At 43.2% G+C, this 22272-nt stretch overlaps 1 protein-coding gene across 1 annotated transcript in view; it reads right to left on the reverse strand.

The window, feature by feature from the left end:
* Positions 1-620: 620 nt before the first annotated feature.
* Positions 621-22272, reverse strand: part of LOC149444259 (granulocyte-macrophage colony-stimulating factor receptor subunit alpha-like) — a 96165-nt gene continuing 74513 nt past the window's right edge. The window contains exons 9-11 of the mRNA XM_089654739.1: positions 18904-19006; positions 12584-12668; positions 621-3833 (exon numbers count right to left, since the gene is read on the reverse strand). Coding sequence (XP_089510865.1) covers positions 3723-3833; positions 12584-12668; positions 18904-19006 — 299 coding nt within the window. The 3' untranslated portion in view covers positions 621-3722. The remainder of the gene's footprint in view (positions 3834-12583; positions 12669-18903; positions 19007-22272) is intronic.

A 22272-nucleotide genomic window follows, 5' to 3' on the forward strand; every position in this document is an offset into this window, starting at 1 on the left:
GCTTTTCTGCAAAGGGGACAGGGCGACTGCACTGTATTAAGGGGAGGATGAATGGGGCCATTTATTGTGAGATTTTGAGCAACAACCTCCTTCCCTCAGTCAGAGCATTGAAGATGGGTCGTGGCTGGGTCTTCCAACATGACAACGACCCGAAGCACACAGCCAGGATAACCAAGGAGTGGCTCCGTAAGAAGCATATCAAGGTTCTGGAGTGGCCTAGCCAGTCTCCAGACCTAAATCCATTAGAACATCTTTGGAGGGAGCTGAAACTCTGTGTTGCTCAGCGACAGCCCCGAAACCTGACAGATCTAGAGGAGATCTGTGTGGAGGAGTCGGCCAAAATCCCTGTTGCAGTGCAAACCTGGTCAAGGACTACAGGAAACGTCTGACCTCTGTAATTGCAAACAAAGGCTTCTGTACCAAATATTAACACTGATTTTCTCAGGTGTTCAAATACTTATGTTCAGCAGTGCAAGACAAATACATTCTTTACAAATCATACAATGTGATTTCCTGAATTTTTTTTTTTAATTCTGTCTCTCAGAGTGGGGAATGCACCTACAATGTGAATTTCAGACACCTCCATGATTTCTAAGTGGGAGAACTTGCAAAAACGCAGGGTGTTCAAATACTTCTTTTCCTCACTGTATATATAATAATCTTAGAGGGGGTTTAACCCTTCCTTCTATCCAAAACTACAAAAAAGGTTCAACTCCAGCCAAAACTTTATTTTGGATATATTGTGTACAGGGGCGGACTGACCATTTGGAAACTCGGGCACTGCCTGAGGGCCCGGGGTCAGTAGGGGGCCCCATGAGATGCCCTTGGTACCTTTTTCATAGCCTTTTTTGAGTTTGGGCAAGGACACAGGGGCCCCATGATCCCCTATTGCCCGGGGGCCCCATGAGTTGTCAGTCCGCCCCTGTTGGGAAGGGTTAGAGCCCCCATCAGCTTTTTATGTCTGTATCTTTATTGAAGAGATTCTTACTTTACATCTGTCAGGAGAGGAAGTGATGAAAAACTTTTCTAGCAGAAAAAGAAAACGTGAGTGAAGGTTAGAATTTCCATCAATATCTGTATTGGTGTCCATATTCCCAGTAATTTCCCATATTTCTTTTTTGGGTGTCACAGGGACAGGAAGTGAGAACAAGTCTCTACAATGGGGTCACAGACCTAAATAAAACCTTTAACTGTAAGACAAGAAATAGAAGCGCCACTCCACATGTAATGTTTATTTACCTTATCCAAGGAAAAGGCAACACATTTCAGAGTTTGTGGAAGTCCTTCTTCAGTGCATTAAACATATAAAACTGTAAGTATAATCAATATGTAATGGGGGTACCACAACCTTCAAAACGCATTGGATTTTCCTTAACTATTTTAAATAAATTTTACTCTGGACTCTGTGGCATGACGCTGTTATTCCTTATTTTGCAGTCCCTTTTCCTAAGGACCATTCATAGAAGTCTTAGGAAAAATAGAGCTGCTAGTCAACTCCAATATGCCAATTTAAATAAACATTCTCCACTCCTCACCACCTGAAGAATGTTAAGGCTCCATTCACACTCATGCATCTCCAAAGTCGCACAATTTCCCATGCGATTTTGGAGTATGACTTTGATCCAACTTTACACTCTATGGCTCTAAGTAGCATCGAAAGTCACATCAAAGTAGTGAAGACACCTTTTCAAAATTGCTGCAACTTAAAGTTGCACTGATATGTACAGGTGCCATTGAAAATAATGGGCTGCGACCTTTCATGTGACTTATGTCCAAAGTCGCATGACAATTTGCATAAGTGTGAATGGAGCCTTACACTTCCCCTCTATAGTCAAAACTAGACATACAGCATCAGCTGCATACAGTACACAGCACTTTGCGCCAGCAGCGGTTTGAGGACTTCCCGTCCCTTACCCAGAACAAAACCAAGTTGGGCCAAACGCTGCTCAGCCATTCACGTGACTCTTTGTATTTTCTCAATGAAGACTTCCGCTGATTGGTTGGGATAAAGAGATGAGAGGTTGATGTCATACCAATCAGAGGAAGCCTTATATTTATTCAGAAAATGCAAAGCTTCCTATGATTGGATTAGCAGTACTCAGCCCAACTCGATTTTGTTTCGGGAACGGGTTGGGACGTCTCCATCCCCCTGCTGGAACAAAGCTGTATACTGTACATACAGTTTATACAGTGCACACAGCAAGTGCATCTGTTAATTAGGAAATAGTTCCTTTGGACCAGGAAAATATTCCCAAGAAGACAGAGAAGGTCATATAAATTCATGCAGAGGCTCCTCAAACACTTTCTATAACATAATGGTTTTGTGTTGACAGAAAAGTGGACCTTCTACCTCACAGACAAGGGCCGCTAATTAAGGTGCTCCACTCTCCCTTCCTAAAAGGTTAGGTAAAGGTTAAGAAAAAAAAAACCTGTAGGGGGGAAGGGTAGATAATAAACTTATATTTCCCTGGTTTCCTTCCAGGGGGCGGGTGAGGCAAGGGTGAGGTCATCCACCTTTCGACACGGAGCTTGAAGAATGTTGAGAAGCCGAAATCTCTAAAGGTCATGATCTTGTATTGTGCTTCAATGTCTTCTTCTAAGATTTGGCCTACTCAGCATTCCCAGGGATCTTGTCAGCAGGAGGATTATGTTTGCAACAAAAATCAGGGAAAGGTGAGTATGTTATCAAACTATTTTCAACCCACAGGTCCTTGAATGGACCTTTATGCAGTGTATAGGAAGGAGATGACCCCAATGGATAAGGTAGAAGGTCCACTTGACAGGCTTTCGTTGGCTTCAAGCAGGCTTTGCATTTCCATAAAAGATTTTGTTTCGGGAACGGGATGGGAAGCCTCCATCTCCCTGCTGGAACAAAGCTGTATACTGTACATACAGTTTATACAGTGCACACAGCAAGTGCATCTGTTAATTAGGAAATAGTTCCTTTGGACCAGGAAAATATTCCCAAGAAGACAGAGAAGGTCATATTAATTCACGCAGAGGCTCCTCAAACACTTTCCATAACATAATGGTTTTGTGTTGACAGAAAAGTGGACCTTCTACCTCACAGACAAGGACCGCTAATTAAGGTGCTGAACTCTCCCTTCCTAAAAGGTTGGGTAAAGGTTAAGAAAAAAAAAACCTGTAGGGGGGAAAGGTAGATAATAAACTTATATTTCCCTGGTTTCCTTCCAAGGCGCATAGGCAAGGGTGAGGTCATCCACCTTTTGACACGGAGCTTGAAGAATGTTGAGAAGCCGAAATCTCTAAAGGTCATGATCTTGTATTGTGCTTCAATGTCTTCTTCTAAGATTTGGCCTACTCAGCATTCCCAGGGATCTTGTCAGCAGGAGGATTATGTTTGCAACAAAAATCAGGGAAAGGTGAGTATATTATCAAACTATTTTCAACCCACAGGTCCTTGAATGGACCTTTATGCAGTATTTAGGAAGAAGATGACCCCACTGGATAAGGTAGAAGGTCCACTTGACAGGCTTTTGTTGGCTTCAAACAGGCTTTGCATTTCCATAAAAAATAATAGGAATGTAAATGTCACTTGAAACTGCTCCAATGCAGTTCACCACGCGGTCACACGAAGGTTGAAGACACCTATCAACGAATTCTATATGTTGTCCGAGGCATCTTAAACTGATGCCATCCACACAAGCCCAAAGTACATGGACAAAGTTATATGTATCAATAGCAGCACAGGACCCCCGAGTTCAAGCCATGAGTTCAAGTTGATCATTTTGAGATATTTCTGTTATAGGTGAGCAAATGCAATCTTCTTCATCTTTTTTGGGCAGACTTTCCATCTTTGACATGTTCTGTTCCTAAAACCAAACAGTAGAATTAAATACAGGTTAAAAAAAACCGTCAAAATGAAACCCTTCTCCCCCCTATTAAAATAAAAAGCAATTTGGCTGTAATTGGGCTTTTAATTTAGATCTTCATTTTGTTTTTATCTTTCATTGAAACAACTCCAGGCAGATATAAAAAAACTTTTTTTTTTTTTAATGCAAACAGTGTAAGTGTAAGAAGTGCCACCCTCTCTTGTGCGCTCTTCAGATGGACTATGGTCTCTTTGCTGGACGGGATGTCTCTTTTCTGGATTGGGCTGTCTCTTTGCTCCCTGATGATGTCTCTTTGTTGAATGGGGATGTGTCTTTGCTGGACTGGGCTATCTCTTTGCTTAGTTTGATCCAGCAAAGAGACATCCAATTCTAGCAAAGAGACAGCCGAGTTCAAGAAGGGACATCCCCATCCAGCAAAGAGACATCCCATCTGTTTGTGGATTGGGATGTCTGTTTGCTAAATGGGGATGCCTCTTTGCTAAATGGGGATGTCTCTTTGCTATATGGGGATGTCTCTTTGCTGGATGGAGATGTCTCTTTGCTATATTAGGATGTCTCTTTGCTGGATTAAAAAAAAAGCTAAAAGCTCCTAAACGAACTAAACGCTATTAAAACCCTCCTAACAGTTTTTTGCCAGCTTTTGTAAAAACGCTAATAAAACACTAATGCTCCTAAATGCTTCTGAACGCTACTAAAATTGCTATTACCGGCGTTTTTATCCAGCGGTTTTTTTTTTCAGATAGTGTGCATGGAGCCTAAATGTATTTTTTTCTTTAAATTCAAGCAGTGTAAGAACCTGAATCCAACTTTGTATCAGCTTCTTCCCTGTACAGCAGAGCTCAAACTGGGGGATGGAGAAGCAGAACAAGAAGCCGATCTTTGCTGTAGCACTCATGTGCCTACAAGGAACATGCTGATTGGAGAAGAGAGCAGAGTGACAAAAAAATAAGCCCATCAGTCTGTTGCTTCTATTTTTACTGTTTAGATACAAGCCTTTAAGAAGGGGGGGTGAGGGGGAGAGCGGACCTGTAAGTGTTACTTCTATTGTTCTCAGCCAATCTCTCTTGCACACTCTTCAGATGGACTATGGGATTTGTAATGAACAGTATATTACAGGTCCATTACTGTAAGCTCCTTTTCCCCCTCACTTCCCTTTGGAAAAAGCAGGCCACATCAGTTGTGGTCATGGACTTGTCTCTATGCACACTACACATCCAATAGTACGTTTCAGGAGGGAGCAACCGAGGGTGGCAACATTCCTACATACAGTGGGACCCTGGAGAATGAACGTAGCCACTAGGCCTGGACTGGCTATAGGGCACACCGGGCATTTGCCAGATGGGCTGGGGCCCCCAGGCTAAAGAAGAGTGGCCTGTTGATCACCGGGCCACACAGCAGCAGTCTGAACGGGGCTAACACAGACCGTGGCCGCCACTTACCTCCCGCTGTGTGGCTATGCCCAAAGCAGGGCCGACAGGAGGAGCGGCAGTGACGACTCCAGTGACAAGTAGGAAGCACTGCCGAGGACACACAGACACGTCCTCGGCTGGCTGCTGCACACATAGCTGGACTGAAGGGACAACGACGAGCTCTCTCCGGCCGGTACACTGTGACAGGTCTGTAGTGGCAGTGGATGGGCTATCTCTTTGCTGGACGAGCTGTCTCTTTGCTGGCTTAGGCTGTCTCTTTGCTGGATGGGCTGTCTCTTTCCTGGACAGGCTATCTCTTTGCTGGGCAGGCTGTCTCTTTACTGGTTGAGCTGTCTCTTTGATGAACGGCTGTCTCTTTGCTGGACAGGCTGCCTCTTTGCTGGATGGGCTGTCTCTTTGCAGGATTGGGTTGTCTCTTTGCTGGGCGGACTGTCTCTTTGCTGGTTGAGCTGTCTCTTTGCTGGGCGGGGCTGTCTCTTTGCTGGATGGGCTGTCCCTTTGCTGGACGGGCTGTCTCTTTGCTGGACGGGTTGTCTCTTTGCTGGAAGGGCTGTCTTTTTGCTGGGCAGAATGTCTCTTTGCTGGTTGAGCTGGCTGTTTGCTGGATGGGCTGACTCTTTGCTGGACAGGCTGTCTCTGCTGGGAAGGATGTCTTTTTGTTGGACGGGCTGTCTCTTTCCTGGATGGCTGTCTATTTGCTGGATGGGATATCTCTTTGCTTTTTGGAATGTCTCTGTGCTGGATGGGATGTCTGTTTTCTGGATTGGGCTGTCTCTTTGCTGGATGGGATGTCTCTTTGCTTGTTGGGATGACTCTTTGCTGGACAGGATGTCTCTTTGCTGCATGGAGATGTCTCTTTGTTGGATAGGGATGTGTATTTTCTGCACTTGGCTGTCTCTTTGTTGGATGGGGATGTGTCTTTGCTGGACTGGGCTATCTCTTTGTTTAGTTGGATCCAGCAAAGAGACATCCCAATCTATAAAAGAGACAGCCGAGTCCAAGAAGGGGCATCCCCATCCAGCAAAGAGACATCCTATCTTTTTGTGGCTTGGATGTCTCTTTGCTAAATGGGGATGTCTCTGCTATATGGGGATGTCTCTTTGCTGGACGGACTGTCTCTTTGCTGGACGAGATGTCTCTTTGCTTGTTAGGATGTCTCTTTGCTGGATGGGATGTCTCTTTTCTGGATTGGGCAGTCTCTTTGCTGGATGAGATGTCTTTTTGCTTGTTGGGATGACTCTTTGCTGGACAGGATGTCTCTTTGCTGCATGGAGATGTCTCTTTGTTGGATAGGGATGTGTATTTTCTGCACTTGGCTTTCTCTTTGTTGGATGGGAATGTATCTTTGCTGGACTGGGCTATCTCTTTGTTTAGTTGGATCCAGCAAAGAGACATCCCAATCCAGCAAAGAGACAGCCGAGTCCAAGAAGGGGCATCCCCATCCAGCAAAGAGACATCCTATCTTTTTGTGGCTTGGGATGTCTCTTTGCTAAATGGGGATGCCTCTGCTATAAGGGGGTGTCTCTTTGCTGGACGGACTGTCTCTTTGCTGGATGAGATGTCTCTTTGCTTGTTAGGATGTCTCTTTGCTGGATGGGATGTCTCTTTTCTGGATTGGGCAGTCTCTTTGCTGCATGGGGATGTCTCTTTGCTGGATGGAGATGTCTCTTTGTTAGATGCGGATGTGTGTTTGCTGCATTGGGCTGTCTCTTTGCTCAGTTGGATCCAGCAAAGAGACATCCCAATCTAGCAAAGAGACAGCTGAGTCCAAGAAAAAACATCCCCATCCAGCAAAGAGAAATCCCTGTCCAACAAAGAGACATCCCATCTTTTTGTGGATTGCGATATCTCTTTACTAAATGGGGATGTCTGTTTGCTGGACTGGGCTGTCTCTTTGCTATATGGGAATGTCTCTTTGCTGGATGGGGATATCTATTTGCTATATGGAGATGTTTCTTTTCTGGATTAGGATGTCTCTTTGCTGGATTGGGTTGTCTCTTTGAATAGAGGGCACTGTGATTAGATCTCTAGGGGCACTGTAATGTAAAGGGGCACTGTGATAGGCTAATCCTTAATGGGGAACGGGGGACAAAGCCTTAAAGCTGAACTTCCCCTTGTGGGTGGAGTTCTGCTTTCAGAATACAGACTTGATTAAAATTTTCTTTTTTTAAACTTGAGTTTGTGTCACTTCAGGTTGATTCATTCTGAGTTCTTGTACATCATAGTTGTGGTTAACATTTCACCCCTGTCCCAGGAAAATTGTTCAAAAGGTCTTACTTCTAATACTTGATACAACTTTAGTTGTGTAAAGGAAAAGCGACTTCCTATTTCACCACTTGCTCAGTTGCAACATTGTTTCCTGCCATTGTCTCTACTGGAAAGCGTACTTTGGATATTTTAGTTACAAAATGGCATCATATGGGGTCAGCGCTTACTTCTCTAATATTGTTCTTATGAAAGGCTATGTCACCAAGATAAAAGGAGAGAGAGATGACAATGAAGCCTGCGCTCCTCCTACTCGTCATATGTTGCTTCTGCAATAATCTGGTTACCAGAAGCGGCCTCTTTACACTTTCTCATTCTAATTACTTTGCACATAGTAGGATATTAGAGCTGAACTCCAGGAAAAAAACTTTTTGGACATTTGCAATATAAGAGTAAGTCTAACCAAAAATGGTGCTGCACTTAGAGTTATATTAAATACAGTGCCTTGAAAAAGTATTCATACCCCTTGAAATTTTCCACATTTTGTCATGTTACAACCTAAAACGTAAATGTATTTTATTGGGATTTGATGTGATGGACCAACACAAAGTGGCACATAATTGTGAAGTGGAAGGAAAATGATAAATGGTTTTCAACATTTTATACAAATAAATCTGTGAAAAGTGTGGCGGCATTTGTATTCAGCCCCCGGAGTCAGTACTTTGTAGAACCCCCTTTCACTGCAATTCCAGCTGCATGTCTTTTTGGGGATGTCTCTACCAGCTTTGCACATCTAGAGAGGGACATTTCTGCTCATTCTTCTTTGCAGAATCGCTCAAGCTCTGTCAGATTGGATGGAGAGTGTCTGTGAACAGCAATCTTCAAGTCTTTCCACAGATTCTCCATTGTATTTAGGTCTGGACTGTGACTGGGCCATTCTAACACATGAATATGCTTTGATCTAAACCATTCCATTGTTGCTCTGGCTGATGTTTCGGGTCGTTGTCCTGCTGGAAGGTGAACCTCCGCCCCAGTCTCAAGTCTTTTGCAGACTCTAACAGGTTTTCTTCTAAGATTGCCCTGTAATTGGCTCCATCCATCTTCCCATCAACTCTGACCAGCTTCCCTGTCCCTGCTGAAGAAAAGCATCCCCACAACATGATGCTTCCACCACCATGTTTCACAGTGGGGATGGTGTGCTCAGGGTGATGTGCAATGTTAGTTTTCCGCCACACATAGCATTTTGCTTTTAGGCCAAAAAATTCAATTTTGGTCTCATCTGACCAGAGCACCTTCTTCCACGTTTGCTGTGTCCCCCACATAGCTTCTCGCAAACTGCAATCAGGACTTCTTATGGCTTTCTTTTTGCCACTCTTCCATAAAGGTCAGATTTGTGGAGTGCACAACTAATAGTTGTCCTGTGGACAGATTCTCCCACCAGAGCTGTGGATCTCTGCAGCTCCTCCAGAGTTATCATGGGCCTCTTGGCTACTTCTCTGATGAATGCTCTCCTTGCCTGTCAGTTTAGGTGGACGGCCATGTCTTGATAGGTTTGTAGTTGTGCCATATCTTTCCATTTATGGATGATGGATTGAACAGTGCTCCGTGAGATATTCAAAGCTTGGAATATTTTTTTTATAACCTAGCTAGAAGTTTTAAACTTCTCGACAACTTTATCCCTGACCTGTCTGGTGTGTTCCTTGGCCATCATGATGCTGTTTGTTCACTAATGTTCTCTAACAAACCTCTGAGGGCTTCACAGAACAACTGTATTTATACTGAGATTACATTACACACAGGTGGACTCTATTTACTAATTAAGTAACTTCTGAAGGCAATTAGTTCTACTAGATTTTAGTTAGGGGTATCAGAGTAAAGGGGGCTGAATATAAATGCACAACACACTTTTCAGATATTTGTTTGTAAAAAATGTTGAAACCTATTTATCATTTTCCTTCTGCTTCACAATTATGTGCCACTTTGTGTTGGTCTATCACATAAAATCCCAATAAAATACATTTACGTTTTAGGTTGTAACATGACAAAATGTGGAGAATTTCAAGGGGTATGAATACTTTTTCAAGGCACTGTATGCTCCAAATAAACTCCTGACATATATAATTATTTACAAACAGGCAAAAAACATAAAATGCATTCAACCTAAAGTACAATAATAAAGTGCATTATTCATAAAGTGCTAAAATGTCCATCTAATACGTTTCTTCTCATGTGCATCTTCCAAAAATGCCATAGTTCATTAGAAAATGCACATGATCATGATTGCAATGCAGTGTTCTTAAAATAAAGTGCTCTTGAAATGCATATAATTGTGACTGCAATAAAGTGTTCTTGAACCAGTGACTTGCTCCACAAACACTCTAGTGCTTGTGGATCACCTTCCACCACCCCATAGTGGGTGCCACTCACCAAATCTCATGTGACCCCTTACATAGAAGGTCTTTTGCACTTGTATCATGCTTCCAAGGTTTTCTCCTTCCTGTTCTTTACCAACTCTCCACCAGGTCCCAACAGGTCCACCATAAAAAGAGGACTCCCAGTAGTGTAATACCATTTTTATTAGTGTTAAAGTGGTACTAAGGGTTTGGCTTTTTTTTTTAAATAACAAACATGTTATACTTACCTGCTCTGTGCAGTTGTTTTGCACAGAGCAGCCCAGATCCTCTTCTTTTTAGGTCCTCTGCTCCTCCCCCTTGACCAGTGCCCCAATAGCAAACTGCCTGTTATGGGGGCAATGGTGCGCGTTCGCTCTCGAGCCTGGCTCAATGCGTCCATAAGACACATAGATTTGTGGCTCAGCTCCGCCCCGTCCCCACTGTCTCCTTATTGGCTCATTGACTGTGATTGACAGCAGTGGGAGCCAATGGCTCCTGTTGCTGTCTCAGCCAATGAGGAGAGGGAGTTCCGGGACAGCTGAGGCTCTTGTGCACATCGCTGAATGGAGAGGGAGCTCGGGTAAGTATGGGGGGGCTGCTGCGCACAGAAGGTTTTTTACCTTCATGCATAGAGTGCTGAATTTAAGATGGCCATGTTATCAGAAGTGGCGTAAATGGACATGCCATAGTTAGCGAGGCTCTGCCCAACGTGTTTTGCCTGATAGGACGTTTTTCAGGGCTCCTATAAATTAAGGTTTGTTTAGGCTTTGGTTGCGGCTCTTAATAAAATACGTGGGTGGACTGTGTTTTTAGCACCCCCAACTGCCGCCCCCTAACCCCTGGTTCACATATATGCATCTGTGCGGGCCGCATTTTGCGTGGGCACCAGAGTCCATTCATTTGAATGGACTCCCGTGCCCCGTGACACGCAGAAAAGAAGTCCCTGCAGTTCTTTGGAAAATGCAGCCCGCACGGGAACCTCGATTCCCAGTACGGTTGCGTTTTCCAGTTTTCCATTAGAACTAATGGCACCCGCCCACGGGTCCGTAGTCCTCTGTGTGGGTGGTGCAGCTGCACGGATTTTCGCGTGGATCCGCAGAGGCACCACCCGCACATATGTGAACCTAGCTGTAAGCTGAAAAAGCAGCAGTTCACATGCAAAGTATTGCAACTGTGGCAATAACTATTACTCTTGTTGCCTTCAGCAGCCAATACCGTCATCGAATGCAACTCATTCTTGGGGGTGCTCTGCAAACTCTCAGCAACCACGCAGAATGCACATGGTTACAGCACAATGATGTGGCATTTACAGGGCTAAAACATGTAGTGAGAAGTCATATTGCGCCCTTATTGTCTGTGAAATACCTCTGAAAAGCGATTTGATCCCAGATCAGAGGCACAGAAGTTTAGACACTAGTCTAAACCTAGCCTAAGTTCTCGTTGAGGATGTATGCCCTATGCAGGGGTGTATTTAGGTTTCATGCTGCCCTAGGCAATACAAAAATCGACTCCCACCCCCACGAAGAGACCCTGACAATTACCCCCCTTCCCCACGATAAGAGCCTGACATTGACCAACAACACCTCCCCCCCCCCCACCCAAGAGAGCCTTCCACTACCACCACCTCATACACACTGGCAACCCCCCCTTCACCACCCTGGCAAGAGAGAATACAATCACCTTCACAGCTCTGGACATCTCCGGGAACAAGAGTCAGGCTCTGCATACACCATCAAGCAGCCTGCAGCCTCTCTCAGATCCTACCTGGTCCCCGTGCTGCGTGTGTCCTTTCTTCCATCCCTTCTTTCGGGGGGCGGCGCTGCCCCCTGAAAAATGCCACTGCCCCCCTGAAAAATTCTGTTGCCCCCCTGAAAAATGCCACCCTAGGCAAATGCCTTGTTTGCCTTGTGGTAAATACGCCCCTGACCCTATGTGTGGCTTTAGGGTTTGCTAAAACTGTTCATTTCATTACTCCCATATAGGGATAAGCTAAGGTTCAGGCCAAACTGAGTTCAGTCCAAACCTATGGGAAGAGTCACATAATAGCATGCCACTGACTCAATCAGATGTCCAAGTATGGCCATATTATGTCAATGATGTCACCAGCTTCCCCTCCCCACAGCCACACGTAACAAAGGGGCACTGATACTAGGAAATCATTGACCAAATATGACCAAAATGCCATTGACCAAAATATGGTTTCGTGGCCATATTGGGTAAATAATGTCCACAGCATCCTCGCACCTTTGTTATGTACAGCTGTGGGGTGAGGATGCTGGTAACATCATTGACCTACTATAACCACATGGCCATATTTTGTAAATGGCATTGTCCAATGGGCAATGATGTCTTCAGCATCCTTCTCTGTAGTCACATATAACAAAGGTGCAGGAATGACCTAATATGACCACATGGCCCTTTATGGATAATTGCATTGAGCTAGTATGGCCATGTGACCATATTAGGCCAATGATGTCATCAGGCGCCTCTTTTACGTGTGGCTGCAAGGTAGGGATGCTGGTGAAATTGTTAACCCACTATGGCCACATTGGGAAATTTTCCTCTCTTTTCCTGTTTTGGTGACAACCCAAAATTAGGGATTTTTAGTTTCACCCTTGGTGATAAGAGTAAACCTGACATGACAATATATTGTTTCTTTGTTTCCACATTGATCACATAAAAGTCAAAGTATGGGTATTACCGAAAATTCTTTATCTACAGCATGATCAAAAAACTTCATTGCTGGCTGTGGAACTTGTGGAAATAACCTCTTCCATATCCGGAATCTGAACAGAAAAAAAAAATAAAGAAAAAGAAAAGAATATAAATTTATATAAAAGCTAAAATAAAAAAGGTAATATAAAGCTTCTTAGGTGGACAAAATTCATAGATAAAAATCAGCATCCTGAGCTTGGCTAAAACCCATAATACATAGCATGCTGGCATATACTATAGGGCCATAATATTATGAACACCTTTCATAAGATTTTGGAGTTTATCTGTGAGAATTTATTCCTATGCAACCAGAAAAACATTTGTGAGGTTAGGTACTAGTGTTGGATAAGAAGACCTGATTCCCACTAATGTTGAACATCAAAAAAAAAAGCCTAGATCACTATTAGTATTCTAATTCATCCCAAAGGTGTTCAGGGTTGAGGTCAGGGATCGAAGGAGATCACTCAAGTTCCTCCACATCAAACCAGATACAGTCATGCTGGAACAAGGTTGGCACAAGGTTGGTAGGGCACAGTTTTCCAAAATGTCTTTGTATGTCATAGTATTATATCAGTGTCCTTTGATGAACTCAATAATTTGGAGGGTAATCCACATACTTATACATACAGTACATACAGGGGTTGGACAAAAATATGGAAATACTACTTGATTTGCAGGTGTAAAAGTCATGACCTGTTTTGCGTTGAAAGTGATGTAACATGTATCATTAATATACAGGATTTATATGGCGCCAACAGTACAGCAATGATACAGTTCAATACAAGAGGGTTAGGAGGTCCCTGCTCCTGGGAGTTTACAATCTAACAGGGAGGGGCTGGCAGAACAAAAGGTAATAACTGTGGGGGATGAATTGATGAGAGAAATAGAAGATTTGGTTATTAGCTGAAGGCAGGATAGACTTCCCTGAAGAGATAGGTTTTCATGGATTGCCTAAAAGTGGACAGAGTAGGTGATAGTTGGACCAATTGGGGTAGGGAGTTCAAGAGGATGGGAGAGGCTCTGGAAAAGTCCTGGAGATGAGCATGAGAGAAGGAGCCAAGGTAGCTAAAGAGCAGGTCGGAGAGGACGATTTGGGTGATATTTGGAGACAAGATTAGTGATGTAATTTGGGGCAGAGGTGTAAATAGCTTTATATGTTATTGTTAATGTTTTGAATTTTATTTGTTGGGCAATGGGAAGCCAGTGGAGGGATTGGTAGAGAGGGATGGCAGACATGTGATAGTTGGTAAGATGGATGAGTCTGGCAGCAGCATTCATGATAGACTGAAGAGAGGATAGCCTGTGATTCGGTAGGCCTATGAGGAGGGAGTTACAATAGTCAAGGTGATAGATAACAAGGGAGTGAATAAGTTGCTTAGTGGTTTCAGTGGTTAAAAAGGGGCATATTTTGCAGATGTTGCAGAGGTGAAGTCTACAAGATTTGGACAGTGATTGGATTTTGGGCTAAAAGGACAGACCAGAGTCTAGGATTACGCCTAGTACCCTGGCATGAGCGGATGGACTGATGGTTGAATTATTGATGTTGATGGAGAAGTCAGGGGAGGAGGCACGGGTTGGAGGGAATATTATGAGCTCACTTTTAGAAAGATTGAGTTTGAGGAAGTGGAGTGACATCCATGCTGATATGTCAGTTAGTAATGCGAGAGGAGACTGAAGGGGTGAGGTGAGGAATAGAGAGATAGGTTTGCGTATCATCAGCATAGAGCTGTGCTTGAAGCCATAGGAGTTTATCAAGTGACCAAGGGAGGAGGTGTAGATGGAGAAGAGAAGAGGTCCAAGGACAGAACCTTGAGGGACCCCTACAGCAAGAGGAAGTGGAAAGGAGGTGACAGAGTTATAGGTAACACTAAAGGAGTGCTGTGATAGGTAGGAGGTGATAGGTAGGAGGAGAACCAGGAGAGAGCAGAGTCTTGAAGACAAAGAGAGTGGAGTTTTTTTGAGTAGGAGAAGATAGTTAACAGTATCAAAAGTCACAGAGAGGTCTAGTAGTAAGATTATGGAGTAGTCTCCATTGGTTTTAGCAGGTAATAAATCATTAGTAACATTGTTTTACTTCCGCTGTGTGATGAGACACCTAGCTGACAGGTGGGAAGCCTCACTTTCGTCATTGACTGTGTGCGCTGCTAGTAATACCGAGTCATGTCAGAGCTTATGGGCTTCAAAGAGGGCAAATTGTTTGTGCCGCTTAGCAGATGCCTCTGTGACTGAAGTTACCATTTTATTTGCCGTACAGTATCAAAGGTTATGACGGCATATACAGTTTCCGGGAAAACGCCAACTAATAAGCATAAGTGAGGAGACAAAATGATATTGCGCAGGATTGCGACCCAGAATAAGAAAACAACTGCTGCAAAAGGACTGCAGAGCTCAATCTCAGTCCTCCAAAGCCTGTGTCCACAAAAACTGTGCAGGGAGAACTCCATAAGCAAAACATTTGGGTGAGCTGCATTTGCCAAACCACTAGTGACTGATATTGATGCACAGAAGAGGAGAGAGTGGTGCAACACCCATTGATCAATGGAAGACTGTAATAAAGTCCAATCAATCGAGCTTCACACTATTCCCAACCACTGGACGTTATTATGTGTGGCCAACACCGTCCCAAGTTTATGACCAGGGCTGTCTTGTGCTAACTGTAAAGGGTGGTTGCAGTGCAATCCTCATTTGGGCAGCCATATCTTGGTATTCTGCAGGCCCCATCATCACCTTAAAAAAAGGTAGAGTCACTAAGAGCGACTATGTACAAATATTGGCCGACCATGTACACCCCATGGTGCAGATATTGTTTCCCAAAGACATTGCCATTCACCAAGACTATAATGCTCTGATTCACACAGCTGGTGATGTAAAATTGTGGTCTGGTGAGCAGACCTTCCCTTACACCTTCCTTGGGCTCTGCAGTGGCCAAACCTCAATTTCATAGAGCCGCTATGGTCAATTTTGGAGAGCAAGATTCAGGCTTGTTTTCCTCTTCTGGCATCTCTGTTGCATCTCTGTGAGACCTGGAATGATTTTTGCATGAGTGGTATCAAATTTCACTATCCACCATCCAAGCCTTATTGGATTGTCAATTACCAGGAGAATTCAGGCTGTCTTGGATGCCAAAGGCGGTCCAACACCATATTAGGTAACAATTTTTTTCTTTTACTTGGTGTTTCCATAATATTGTCCAACCCCTGTATAGTGTAGGTAGGATAGTCCTAAAAAAATCTGGCTATGCAGTGCTTATATAGATACAATACATCTTCACTGAGTATATACAGTGCCTTGAAAAGTTTTCATACCCCTTGAAATTTTCCACATTTTGTCATGTTACAACCAAACATGTCAATGTATTTTATTGGGAATTAGACCAACACTAAGTGACACATAATTGTGAAGTGGAAGGAAAAGGTTTGTTAGAGAACATTAGTGAACAAACAGCATCATGAAGGCCAAGGAACACAACAGACAGGTCAGGGATAAAGTTGTGGGGAAGTTTAAAGCAAGGTTAGGTTATAAAAAAAATCCCAAGCTTTGACCATCTCATGGAGCACTGTTTAATCCATCATCTGAAAATGGATGGAACAACTGCAAACCTACCAAGACATGGCCGTCCACCTAAACTGACAGGCCGGGCAAGGAGAGCATTAATCGGAGAAGCAGCCAAGAGGCCCATGGGAACTCTGGAGGAGCTGCAGAGATCCACAGATCAGGTGAGAGAATCTGTCCACAGGACAACTATTAGTCGTGCTCCACAAATCTGGTCTTTATGGAAGAGTGGCAAGAAGAAAACCATTGTTGAAAGAAAGCCATAAGAACTCCTGTTTGCAGTTTGCGAGAAGCCATGTGGGGGACACAGCAAACACGTGGAAGAAGGTGCTCTGGTCAGATGAGACCAAAATTTAACTTTCTGGCCTAAAAGCAAAACACTATGTGTGGTGGAAAACTAACACTGCACATCACCCTGAACACACCATCCCCACCGTGAAACATGGTGGTGGTGGCAGCATCATGTGGTGGGGATGCTTTTCTTCAGCAGGGACAGGGAAGCTGGTCAAAGTTGATGGGAAGATGGATGGAGCCAAATACAGGGCAATTTTAGAAGAAAACCTGTTAGGGTCTGCAAAAGACTTGAGACCGGGGTGGAGGTTCACCTTCCAGCAGGACAACAACCCGAAACATCCAGCCAGAGCTACAATGGAATGGTTTAGATCAAAGCATATTCATGTGTTAGAATGGCCCAGTCACAGTCCAGACCTAAATCCAATGGAGAATCTGTGGCAAGACTTTGCTGTTCGCTGATGCTCTCCATCCAATCTGACAGAGCGATTCTGCAGAGAAGAACGAACAGAAATGTCCCTCTCTAGATGTGCAAAGTTGGTAGAGACATCCCCAAAAAGACTTGCAGCTGGAATTGCAGAGAAAGGGGGTCCTACAAAGTATTGGCTCCGGGGGGCTGAATACAAATGCTGCCACACTTTTCATGGATTTATTTGTATAAAATGTTGAAAACCATTTATCATTTTCCTTCCACTTCACAATTATGTGCCACTTTGTGTTGGTCCATCACATCAAATCCCAATAAAATACATTGACGTTTTAGGTTGTAACATGACAAAATGTGGAAAATCTCAAGGGGTATGAATACTTTTTCAAGGCACTGTATATACAGTACATCTCCTCCCACCTCCAAAAAATAAATAAATAATTAAAAAATAAATAAATATATATATATTGTGATATCCAGTATATATTGTGTATTTCATTTTAATAAAATATTACTTTAATGTTTTATTTATGTTTCCATTGCTGTCTGTGTCTGGGGAGATTTCTTCTCACTTCCTGCCATGTCACTGGGACAGAAAGCATGACCAGAACCCTTCGTTGAGTCCAGACAGCAAAACCAATATATAATGGAGGCATTTTTACAGGAGCGCGTTTTTTAATGATGCGTTCTCAACGCAGCAAGCATTGTGGGCACTGCTCGAGGGGGAGGAGCAAGGAGAGCCGGCGGGAGACCCAAGAAGAGGAGGATCGGGGCTGCTCTATGCAAAACCATTACACATGGCAGGTAAGCATAACATGTTTGTTCCGCTTCCTGTCCGTCCTATAGCAGAAGTACTGCTAAAGGGTGGCACGGGTGTGCAAAATCACACACACACACACACATATATATATATATATATATATATATATATATATACACACTGTATGTGATTTTGCATTTCCTGGTAGGGGGCGTGTGTGCCCTACCCGCGCTGCCATTCTTGGCCTCGGCTGTCAATCACCGGGTCCCAGCCAGTGCTTACTCACTGGCACCTGGTGATTGCCGACCATCTCCGATGGGGTGGGAGAACTGTTTGCAAACAATATAGTTCTCTCCCCTGTCAGCTCCTGCACACTGCTTTGTGTGGCTCTGCATAGAAAAGCCATACAAAGCAGTGTGCTTACCGTGACATACAAACAGCCACAGAATAACAAATAGCACACAGCACACAGTTAACCCTTTGATCGCCCTACATGTTAACCCCTTCCTGCCCAGTGCCATTAGTACAGTGTCAGAATGCCCGCTGCAGTCCCACTATAAGTCGCTGATCGCCGCCATTACTAGTAAAAATTTTAAAAAAATTTAAATCCCAGTATATAAACCGTCATTTGTAAACGCTATAACTTTCACGTAAACCAATTAATTTACACGTATTGGGATTGGGATTTTTTTTAGCAAAGACACGGAGCAGAATACATTTTGGCCTAAATTTATGAGAAAAAGTAAAAAATATTGTTTTTTTCTCAAAATTGTCGGTCTTTTTTTATATAACGCAAAAAATGTAAAACGCAGAGGTGATCAAATACCAGTGGAAAAAAGCTCTATTTGTGGAGGAAAAAAGACGTAAATTTCATTTGGGTGCATGACCGCGCAATTATCAGTTAAAGTAACGCAGCGCGCAATGCAAAAAATGGCCTGGTCAGGAAAGGGGGGAGATCCTCTGGAGGGCAAGTGGTTAAAAAAAATAAAAAAAATCACTTTAAGGGTTCATGCACATGGAGGCAAGAGTGTCGTACAGTGTCCAGAACGTCTGCTTCCAGCAGCTGCTGCGTACAGCCGCCCATAGACACCAATTACAAGATGCAGTTGTAATCAGGTAGGCACGTGTACAGACGCATGGCCAAATACAGGCAGGCTACACATGCCGTATACGGGCGGCGGTACACAGCCGCGGCGGGTCCCAGGGAAGTTTTTTCGTGGAGGTTGCATGAGCCCTGAAATGGAGCTCCGGGGATTGGCAGCAATCAGGGGATCACCTGTGACTCAGGAATATGAGGATGAACAGGACAGCCGCTGTCACCACTCCCAGGACAATTAGAAGGTGGTGAGGAGGAAGAGGCGTAGAACCAGAACTGCGGTCTGAGGAAAAAAGAATTACAAATTAGAATTTCACATGTATTTTTCTAATACAAGCAGAGTCAGTACCTGAATGTGACCTGGTATCAGCCTATTGCTGTCCCTGTACAGCAGGACTGGAGTGTGAGAGGATGAAGCAGCACAAGGAGCCAATCAGTATCGCTACAGCCCTCAACCCTGGTACCAGCAATGAAGCTGGCTTCTGGGAGGAGGGATGCAAATATTAAAATGCTGTGATGGATGGGTGTCAGTCTGGAGGAGTGGTCGTTCCTAGGCAGGCTGTATTTGCATGGTATCGCCCACATGTGATGGTGAGCCTTCGTGATAGAAAGAACTGAAATCCAATGAAAACGGCAGGCCAGGGATAGTCATGGTGGGGAGGAAAGGGCTAGATAATTTTCTCTGCTGCAGTTCTGTAACATTTACAGGTCTTGTCCCTCCCCCAGCCTGTGATTGGACAGTGAAAGGAGAAGCAGCAGGCTGATGAGCTCATCTCTCTGTCACTCTGCTCTCTCCTCCTATCAGCACGTCCCCTTTGTTAGCACATGGGCACTCCCACATGGAAGAAAAATATATTTGAAATATATTTTAAAAATATGCTTCCCAAATATAATGTCACATATTTGAAATACTACAATTTTGGCCATATTCAATATATTTCAAAATATATTTCAATAAATATATTTATACTGCATGTTGAAATGTGTTTTTATTACAAAATATATGAAAACTATTTTTAAAAATACATTTAAAATATTCTGTATGTCTTTAAAAATACAAATCTACATTTTTGGAATGCATTTACAAATATATGTAAAAATATATGTTAACCCCATCACGCCTAAGGGTAAAACAAATCTAAATGCCTAAGCACAATACTGCAACTTTGACATGTGTTAGTATAACCGTCCATATCATCACAACTACTTTGTACATCCAGGTGGATTATACCGTGTTATTTTCAGGACAAATTGGGCTTTCAATTAGTGGTAAATGGTAATGGATATCTCCTGGTTTTCTTTTATTATCAAAGAAAAACTGGTCCAAAATAGTAAAAAAAAATCCTTTTTTTTATTTCGCTGTGTGTTTCTTGTTACGACCATAACCTATCACCAAAGAGCAACCCAAAATAAATTCTCCAGCTCTTGACGATCGCAGCGATACCATATATGTGTATGTTATTTGTTGTTTGTACCTGTAGTACAGCCCAGAAACAATAGTGCGCATTTTGTTTTTGTCTTTTTTTTCACCTAAAACACACTGATACTGACACTAAGTGACACTGATACCAATTTTTTTTTAATCCTGACCTTGACCTAAACACTAACCCTGGCACTGAACTAGATCAAACCTTGATCTAGGTATTTTTCTTTATTTTTTCTTTTATTTTTTAATATTTATCTTCTTTTTTTTTACAAACTTTTTTTTTTCTCTCTATGCCAGGAGTTAGAGAGATACAATGTATCTCTCTTCTCCATTTATATAGAGAGAAAAAAACAAGGGGGCCGGGCTGCACAGTGACTGATCACTGTGATAGCCAATTAGAGGCTATCACAGCGATCATGTGACCCGGGATCGGGAGTCCCGGGTCCCGATCGTTAGAACGGGCCCCGGTGCTCTCATTGACACTGCAGTCTCAGTGCTGGGAGCGCGCCGAGCGGCGCACTCCCAGCAGAAAGACTGGTACGCAGCTATACAGCCCAATGGGAAAAACTGTGCATTTTTGTGTGATGTCGGTGGAAAGGTGTTAGAATGACTTTTTTATATGTTAAAAAAAATCTGAAGAATATATTTAAAAACAATATATATATATACAGTGGGGATCGAAAGTTTGGGCACCCCAGCTAAAAATTTGTATTAATGTGCATAAAGAAGCCAAGGAAAGATGGAAAAATCTCCAAAAGGCATCAAATTACAGATTAGACATTCTTATAATATGTCAACAAAAGTTAGATTTTATTTCCCTCATTTACACTTTCAAAATCACAGAAAACAAAAAAATGGCGTCTGCAAAAGTTTGGGCACCCTGCAGAGTTTATAGCATGCACTGCCCCCTTTGCCAAGCTGAGACCTGCCAGTGTCATGGATTGTTCTCAATCATCGTCTGGGAAGACCAGGTGATGTCAATCTCAAAGGTTTTAAATGCCCAGACTCATCTGACCTTGCCCCAACAATCAGCACCATGGGTTCTTCTAAGCAGTTGTCTAGAAAACTGAAACTGAAAATAGTTGACGCTCACAAAGCTGGAGAAGGCTATAAGAAGATAGCAAAGCGTTTTCAGATGTCAATATCCTCTGTTCGGAATGTAATTAAGAAATGGCAGTCATCAGGAACAGTGGAAGTTAAAGCAACATCTGGAAGACCAGGAAAAATATCAGACAGAACAGCTCGCAGGATTGTGAGAAAAATAATTCAAAACCCACGTTTGACTGCACGATCCCTCCAGAAAGATCTTGCAGACACTGGAGTTGTGGTACACTATTCCACTATAAAGAGATACTTGTACAAATATGGTCTTCATGGAAGAGTCATCAGAAGAAAACCTCTTCTACGTCCTCACCACAAAAATCATTGTTTGAACTTTGCAAATGAACATATAGACAAGCCTGATGCATTTTGGAAACAAGTTCTGTGGACCGATGAGGTTAAAATTGAACTTTTTGGCCGGAATGAGCAAAGGTACGTTTGGAGAAGAAGGGGCACAGAATTTAATGAAAAGAACCTCTGTCCAACTGTTAAGCATGGGGTTGGATCAATCATGCTTTGGGGTTGTGTTGCAGCCAGTGGCACAGGGAACATTTCACGAGTAGAAGGAAAAATGGATTCAATAAAATTTCAGCAAATTTTGGATGGTAACTTGATGCCATCTGTGAAAAAGCTGAAGTTAAAGAGAGGATGGCTTCTACAAATGGATAATGATCCTAAACACACCTCGAAATCCACGGGGGATTACATCAAGAGGCGTAAACTGAAGGTTTTGCCATGGCCTTCACAATCTCCTGACCTCAACATCATTGAAAATCTATGGATAGACCTTAAAAGAGCAGTGCGTGACAGACAGCCCAGAAATCTCAAAGAACTGGAAGACTTTTGTAAGGAAGAATGGGCAAAGATACCTCAAACAAGAATTGAAAGACTCTTGGCTGGCTACAAAAAGCGTTTACAAGCTGTGATACTTGCCAAAGGGGGCAGTACAAGATATTAACTCTGCAGGGTGCCCAAACTTTTGCAGACGCCATTTTTTTGTTTTCTGTTATTTTGAAAGTGTA

This window comes from Staurois parvus, unplaced genomic scaffold (genome assembly GCF_062004578.1).
Source record: "Staurois parvus isolate SC_StPar_1 unplaced genomic scaffold, SC_StPar_1.0 ptg000795l, whole genome shotgun sequence".
Lineage (NCBI taxonomy): Eukaryota > Metazoa > Chordata > Amphibia > Anura > Ranidae > Staurois > Staurois parvus.